Source organism: Myotis davidii, unplaced genomic scaffold, assembly GCF_000327345.1.
Source record: "Myotis davidii unplaced genomic scaffold, ASM32734v1 scaffold497, whole genome shotgun sequence".
In the NCBI taxonomy this organism is placed as follows: Eukaryota; Metazoa; Chordata; class Mammalia; order Chiroptera; family Vespertilionidae; genus Myotis; species Myotis davidii.
Window position 1 is genome coordinate 5,084,446 of NW_006288434.1, and position 8,120 is coordinate 5,092,565.

The 8,120-nt window shown below is 53.9% G+C and overlaps 1 protein-coding gene across 2 annotated transcripts; it reads right to left on the reverse strand.

Annotated features, from left to right (window-relative positions):
• Positions 1 to 357: 357 nt before the first annotated feature.
• Positions 358 to 7,885, reverse strand: OSR2 (odd-skipped related transciption factor 2). 2 transcript variants are annotated; one of them, XM_006760296.2, is made up of 4 exons: positions 7,591 to 7,885; positions 2,889 to 3,652; positions 1,707 to 1,806; positions 358 to 860 (listed from the first exon to the last, which is right to left on the reverse strand). In XM_006760296.2, exons 2-4 carry the CDS (start codon positions 3,542 to 3,544, stop codon positions 786 to 788), a joined length of 831 nt encoding a protein of 276 aa, XP_006760359.1. In that variant the 5' UTR covers positions 3,545 to 3,652; positions 7,591 to 7,885; the 3' UTR covers positions 358 to 785. The 2 variants fall into 2 exon arrangements, with proteins under 2 accessions (XP_006760359.1, XP_006760358.1); XM_006760295.2 differs by having other exon boundaries at positions 358 to 942.
• Positions 7,886 to 8,120: the final 235 nt, after the last annotated feature.

An 8,120-nucleotide genomic window follows, 5' to 3' on the forward strand; every position in this document is an offset into this window, starting at 1 on the left:
GGTCAAGGACTTTAAAGAAATGAAATGGTGAGCAGTTCCCTTTTTCTTCTTTTTTTCTTATGCTTCCTCCCACCTTGTGCTTTTCAGTGGGGCAATCATTGGACTTGCAGCTTATTAATAATAACTATGTTGCTTTTATCTGAAGGAATAATACAAAAGGAAGCACAGCTGTCCAACTCCAAAATGCCACAGTACAAAAAGGGAAGAGCTGAAGTTCCAGTAAGAGAACTGCAGGTCTTGTTCTTAAAGCCAAGGGGGGAAATATACCCTTCGATATTGACTATTTTAGAGGCAGCCCACTCTTGCAGAGCACAGAGGAAAAACAGAGGCTAAGTAGCAAGGCCCTTTGCAGGAGAGTTGAAACAAGAAAAAAGTTTTATTTTGAAAATACAGTCTTTAAAGATAAATTTGGCTTCCATTTTCCATATCCAGGTGCATCCAACAAGATACAAAAACAAACAGAACAACAACACCAAGACCCACGACGTTATGTACAGAGCTCTAAAATGAGCTGTGCATATCTACAAGGAACTCGCATATGCTCTTTGTGAAGGGATGTACGTGTGTGGCTGTCTACAGTTCTCAGTCCTCCAGAAGCTCAGTTAACTCCCTGGAGCTGCAGGTGCGGCTGCAGCAAGGGCAGAGCTGGGGTCAGTGAAGGGTTGCAGGGGGCGGGGGGTGGAACCCCCAGGTGGGAGGTGTGGAGGGGTGTCTGGGGAGAAGGGAGCAGGGGGGCACGGGGACAGATCCTGGGCTTCTCTAGAAGTCCTGCCGCGGGGTGTGAGTCAGGCTGTGCCGCCGCAGATCACAGTTTCGCCTGAACACTTTGCCGCACTGCTCGCAGCTGTAGGGCTTGATGTCTGTATGGGTGAGAAGGTGAGTTTTCAGATTACTTCTCTGATTAAAGGTTCTTCCACATGTGGGGCATTTGTGTGGAGATTCCTGTTCAGATGTGAAGCAAGCAAAGGGATTAATCCTTCACACCACCACCGCACCCTTCGCAATAGTTGTCTCATTGGTATCACATAACACACGCACGCACGGCAACAAAAGAGGGCACTTGGGGGAACAAATCCCTGCCCCTAATCCTCCAATCACTAACACACACGCGCAGGCACACAGCGGGGGCCGATTACACTGATAACCGGGCTGCTGGCCACCGCGGTGGGCTTTGTGATTGCCAGCTCTTTACATTTCATCACCATGTCACGGGCAGGAAAAGGGGGAAGGAAAAACCCTAATCCTCTCTTAAGGAACGACATTCTCCCGGGTAATAAGTCTCCTCTTTGCTGGAAAATTAAACTATTCCTCCATGTTCTGAACACTACAAATTATGAGGCCCCTGGGAAGGAGAGAGCATATGGGATTTCACCATGACTCCATTATCAAAATTACCTTTATTTCCTCCCAAACACGAAAGCCTTACATGCAGGGCAGATGGGATAAAAAAATAATAATAATTCTAAAATTAGGATGTAGAATAGAGTGGCCTGTTCTTTAAGAAAACATAACACTGTTTTATGTTAAATAGGATTAATTTTACGTATAAAAAAACGGAGTATTGCTTTTCCCACCTAGAAAAAAATAATCTAAATAGAGTCTTTTGAGAGGAAGACTCTGCCACGGAACACCTTTTGTCGAGCAAACATGATAAAACGGAACCAGTCACTGTTTTTGTTTTGCTTTTAACAAGAAAACAAACTTACCTGCATGTGTAAAGTTTTGTGAACGGCTAGAGTTCTAGACTGACAAAATCCTTTCCCACACTCCTGACACTTGAAGGGCTTTTCTTTGGAATGAATATACCTGAAAATCAATATAAGGTTTCATTGAAATGGCTTTCCCACCACAGTGAGGAGACTCTTTTGACAATTACTGAACTCGACGTCATGAAAGGACAAAAGAAACAGGATTCCCATTATGTATGTTTTTAGATTGTATGTTTTCCTCCCTGTGTAATTCTGTTTATGGTTAACCTCAACTAACAGACTCTTCCCAACATTCACTGGACGTCGCTTTTATCTACACTTGATCGCCCTCTCTGGCGTATTCTGGAGCTCGAAATCCTGCCGAGTGAGTCCTTCTGGGCCTCTAGGATTTCGCCATGGATTTAAACGGGCCAAATCAAAACGTAAAGCTGGGGGGGGGGGCTGACTTTAGCGAATCCCCCACCAGCCACGCAGGATCTGCACTCAGGTCCCACCTTGGGTAACAAACAGCTAGTGGAGTCCCAAGAGAGATACCCCACCCTCACTTCTGGGAAGTTTTTACCAGATGAAAACATTTACGTTTCTAGTATTTCTTCAATTGCCGTTGATTAATGCAGAGTTTAAGCTCCTGAGGGGAGGGCAGTGGAGGGAGAAGGGGGGTTGGAGGGGGTGTAACTGTGCCTAAATTCTGGGATCTCAAGACCGACCTCCGCAAATAAATGTAAAAGATAGAAGGTCCGGGCGTTAGGCTCTGGAGAGCACGCTGGCGTGGGGGTAGCCGATAGGGAAGGGAGGGAACCCAGTTGGGGGTGGCCCAGAGTAGACATCCAGAAATAGTCTCCAGGCTGCCATTGTGGGATTTGGGGTCCCCAGGCTTTACCTGCTACCCCCACCCCAAGGGCGACCTGGAGGAAACTGAGAAACCGATCGCAGCAACCCAAACCAACCCACCCGGTTTTAGCTGCCAAAGCCTGAAAAAGGACCTCCCGCGTGCATCCCGAACCAGAACGCAGCAACGGCCGGTGAGGGGAAAAGGTAACTACTGGCGGGTCGCTGGGGCCTTTTGGGATCCAGGCTAGTTGAGCGGGCCTTTCCGTGGCACTCGGGGGGCCTCTGAGGCTCTGGTATTTAGAGCGACCTCGCCGCACCTCCCGCGGCCAACCTCCGGCTCCTTCTCACCTGTGATCCCGCAGGTGGTCCTGCCGCCGGAAGGCCTTGTGGCAGATGTCACACGTGTACGGCCTCTCGTCCGTGTGGGTCCTCTCGTGGATGAGCAAGTTGTAGGATTTGGTAAAGTGTCTGCCGCAAAACTTGCAGATAAACTCTTTTTTCGTTTTCGAGGGCAGCCTCCCCCGGGAGGGCTTTCTGTCCGGAGTCAATTTACTGAGGCCCGAGATGGGGCTGCCCAGCCCCGGGCTCAGCTTGGTCAGCTCGCCCATCTTCGGGGGGTCCTCTTGCGTGGCGGCCACGGCCAAGTTGGCAAAGTCAAAGCGGGGCCGGTCCTTGTGCAGGGCTGGGAGGACGTGGGCGATGGCTCCCTGCTTGGGGTGGAAGAGGTGAGTGGTGAAGGGCAGAGCCTGGAAGGGGAAGCGCGCGTCCATGAGGCCCTGCGCCGCCGCCATCTCGGTGAGGGTGGAGCGGGTGATCTCGTGCACGTTGGGGTACCCCAGCGTCCAGTGGTTCATGTGCATGGTCTGCACGGCGCTCAGCCCGTACAGGCCCTGCAGGTGGTCCACGGCGGCGGGGAAGGTGTTCACGGCCTGGAGGAAGGAGTAGTTGGTGAGCTGCAGCGACGGGTGGAGAGGGATGGGCGCCGGCAGGGCCTTGCTCCCCATTTTCCGGGCTTCCGGGGGGCGCAGGGAGCCTCCCCTTTCTTCCAGGACTCAGAGGCGCGTGGGTGTGGGGCTCCCGTGAAAACCCAGAGAGGTGACAGCAGAGACACCCTGAAAATGACAGGGAGAGAGAGGCAGAGTCGTGATTGTTATCCAAACCAGCTCGGTCTGAACTTTGGCGCAGGCGCGAGTTACCACACCTTCCTTCTAAGTCCTCCCCACCCTCCTCCCGCGCCCCAAAGAGGTGGTGGGGGAACCCTTGCGCCTGGCCAGGGCGTCAGGGGGGCCAGGAAAGGTCCCCTGTGAGCTGGGGACCCACAGGAAGGTCGGGTTCCTGCAGGGATGGAGCTGTTGACTCAGGTCCGGGAGAAGGAAGGGGGGCAGGGGCGCTCCAGCAGAGGCAGCGCCGGGTCCAGCCCGCCCACCTCACCCTGTCTAGCGAAGCTGTCAACCCCGACAACCCTGATGCCAACACCACGCAGGCCCCGGCTCAGCCCCTGTCGCCTGGGAGCTACCCGAGAAGGACGGGCCGGGGGTCCCACCCGGCCCAGCCCGGCGCGGCGGCTCCTCCCGGTGCGCCCTGCACTTGGCCGGGCCCAGTGGCCCGGGTGCCGGGAGCGCAGCTGTGGGTGCTTCGTGCTCCCGGGCCCTCGAGCACTCGGAGAGGCCCGCTTCGCCCCGCGCTGACCTCGGAGGTTTTCTTTTTCCTTCCTCTGCCTCCGTCCCATTCATCAGCGGTGACGGGCCGCAGGAAAGAAAAGTGACACCTCCGGGGCCGGGTTCCACCAGGAATCGCCTCCTCCTTCCCAGGGGCCTTCTACTCCCACCCCCCACCAAGATCCCTTCCAGATGGTTCGGCTCCCGGGGAGAAGGTGGGGGTGGGCGGGAACGTTCCTGCGGCCCGAAACCCTTCTCCCGGGTGGAGCGCCAAGCTCGAGGGAGGCTCGAGCGGCTTCCCGACCTGGTCCCGGAGCGGCTCCTACCCGGAGGAGACCTCGGGAGTAAAAGGGTGGAGAGCGGGCTCCCTGGGGAGGGAAGGGGAAGGGGAAGGAGCCGCAGGGGGTCCGCAGCGGGCGGTTCAGTGAGGTCCCGGCGGCCTGGAGGAAGCTTGTTTCTGCCCCGGGGGCGCGTGCTCGATGCTCCTGCCACCTGGACGCGGGGCCGAGGTCTGCGGCCTGGGCCCAGGCAGGGCGCGCACACTCTGCTCTCCCTGCGCCCCCAATGGCAACACGGAGGTCTGCTTTCGGATCCAGGTTCCCAGAAGCACCTCGCATGCATACAGGGTGGGCCTACCGTCTCCCACCGCCAACCCCTTCAAAGCACCGGGTTCTGCCGGCTCCTCGGAACCGCACCTTGTCTCCGAGGGCGGCTCTCCATTGCTACAAGCTGTCCCTGGAGAGGAGCGGGCGGCCCGGCTGAGCCATCCCCCTTTCCGCCTGGCTGTTGAAACCAGGAGAAAGGTGGGAGAGTTTGTTTAGCCTCCCCTCTCCACCCACCCACTTCTGCCCCTGAGTTTTCTTCTCTCGTGTGTGGTGTTGCCAGTGGCTCCGAGGGCGGACGTAGGGGGCTGCGCTAATGACACAGCGCTCTGGCAAGGCGGCCTGGCTGCCTCCACCAGGCCCACACCTTCACTCCCTCCTCCTCTGCTTGGAAAGGCTCGGAGACAGGGATTTATTAATGAGCCGCTTCTGCCTGGTGGTATGCGGTCTGGGAGTTCAGGCCTGGAGTTAATGAGAGGTGTGTAACAGTCAGAGGGTCTCAGTCAGACCGTTCAACCGAAACCGTAAACCTCCTTTCGGAACAAACTTTCCCACCACAAATCACGATTCAGTTTTGTTCCGTGGCAACCCCTCCAGACCTCTCCTAGACAGATTAGAAAAAGGATTCTCACATCCCTGCTAACCTATCCGATTATTTCCTCTTCCATTAAAATAAATTGCACCTTTATTTCCTTCTTCTTGCATAATGAGGGCCAAGAAGAGATTCAAAATAGTCTTATCCCTCCCCCCCCCCACTAGTGTTAAAAAGCAGCCTCCCGGATACAGAGGAAACCAAAATTATTATTTGGGTGTATTCCCAGATTTCTTAGAAATAAATACAGGAGGCAGTACAACTCCCACCATGTTCTATGTCTGTGTGTGTGTGTGTGTATGTGTGTGTGTGTGTGTTGCCAGTTGCAGGACTACCACAACTTGTGGTTTCGATTCCAAATACACGAAGTGAACTCTGCCATAAAGGTTACATGTCCTGCCAGCATAAAGTTGAATGCCATCTTCCTTCCCTTTTCTCCCCTAATGGTTCGTAACACAAAAATTAAAGATTCCATTGTAATTCAGCTTCAAGGGGGTACACAAGTGCTATTTCACAGTCTGTGTTCATTTTAATTTGCAGGACAAATGGTTTCTTCACAGAGGAGCAGACCATGGGTGACGTCTGAACCCTTCTACAAACAGGACAACCCTAAATATCCACCTAACATTTTTGCCATAAATAATTAGGGAGTTCAGATTTCCACTCTCCCGCCGCCGAGTTGCTGGAAATATATGTCAAAAAAAATTTTTAAGTCGATCTACAGTACTTTCATTTTGTCTGGAGTTGAGCATGGAGTTCCCATACTCTGTCTCAAGCAATAACAGTTATCGTTTGCTGTCATTTCTCCACCAGGCCCTTTGGGACCATTGGTTACTTTTAATTTTGCAAGGAAAGAAATTTAAACCAATGAAAATACAGAAGTATTTCAGTGGAGCTGGGGCTGGTTTTCTTTCATCACTCTTCTTCACAGGAATTTCCAGGCATGTACAGAAGTTTTGTAAAATTTAGCCCACTGGCTGTCAACAAGTGAGATGTGTACATACTAATTTCAGTTCCGTGAAGCTTTCAAAGCATCGGAGAAGAAAGGGGTATGTGATGTGGTAATTGGATAAGGAGTCTCGCTTTTAGGTAGCAGTGTCGTTACACTGAATTATCTAAAAATAATATACAGTCAGGGGTCATCTGCTAAAACCTGTGCATGGGTGTCTGAGAGGACTGACGGATAGATCGATGGTCTCGCTGAATTTCAGCCCAAATGCCACAATGGGATTTTCACATAAATCAAAGAGGCTACAGTCCAAGTGGATCTAAGGAGGTCATTTTGAAAAAGTGAAATAAAAATGGCCAGACTGGATCAGGTGAACTGAGAGGAGAAAAAAAAAAAAAAACCGCCAGCGAAGTCCCTGCCCCTGTGCAGCGCCTCTGCCTTCCCAAGGAGTTAATTAAATTAAGATGCCTTCCGCATAAGGGTTCTGTTTCTCTCTGCTCCCTCGCTCCCCCTGCGTGAGTAATTTCTTGTTCTGCTCGGGACTGCAGTTTGTTTTGCAGAGGAACGAGCTGTCTGAGGCGTCTCGCTCCGGGAAACGCCAGCCCTCTTTTGTTCTCTAACAGGTAGGGAGATGGATCCAGCGCTCCCTCCACAAACACCCTTTTCTCCCTCCTCCTTTCTACAACCGCAACTCCTGCTGCTGCTGCTATTTCTTGAGGATCCAAGTGTTTCAGACCCGGGGGAATTTGCCTCCCGCCCCCTCCTCCAGAGCTGGAGGGTGAGAGGATAATCAAAAAGGTCAACAACGCAAGGTTGGAGAGTTACCTAGGGTTGAACTATGACTTCCCTTTTGAAACGCGTGAGCTAGGCGGGCGTTGTGTGTCCCGGCCCGTCCGCGCTGCGCCGCGGCTGCCCTGGGACGGGTGGAGGTGGAATCCTAGGGCACCCGGGGGCAACAGGGTTTTTTATCTCAGGGTATGCTGATCAGCTTTTATAAGAAGACCCGATGAATGCTTGGATTAAATGTTGCACAACAAAACTAAAAACTGTACATACAAGTGTGTGTCCACGGGTGCTCGCTGGGAATGACGCGCCTGGGATCAGACAAGTGAGAAACAATGCCCAGGATTACATCCACAGGATCCCTTCTCACAGTTTCTGAACTTGTGGACCGCCGGCCGAGAATCGGCGCCCCTGCACCCTTCCTTTCTCAGGGAGCCTGCAGTCCCTTCCCAGGGCGCACACTCACCTCCCGCGGAAAGGTCCGCCGGCGCCGCGCCGCTCAGACCCGCTCCAGGCAGCGAGGCGCACAGCTTGAAAAGGTCATTGGGTCCACGCCGAGCAAACGTCTCTTTCCGCACGGAGTCCCGGCAGCCGCGGACATTCTCTGGAGCATTAAGAGCCGCCGAAAAAAAAACGAGAGTGGATCCTCGCCTTCGTCGGAGTCTGTGGACGTGGAATGTCGCAGGGCCATCACCCTCCGGCAGCGAGTGCGCCGAGCTCTGTCCCCGCCCGCGTCCCTCCCTAGGCTGTTCGCGGCCGCGAGTCCGGGGCTTTAGTAGCGGCCCCGCCTCCCCTCCGGGCGGGCGTCCCGCCGCCGCGCGGGGCCCACCGCTCCCAGGCTCCGCCTCCGCGCCCGGCGCCCGCGAATGGTCCACTCTGTTTACTTGTGTTTGGATAGCAACTGAGTCTTAAAGGCACAGGTTTGCCCGAGGTTTCCCAGCGAGAGCCGAAGGTGACTCAGTTCAAAACCGACACACAAACACAACGCCCACCCCT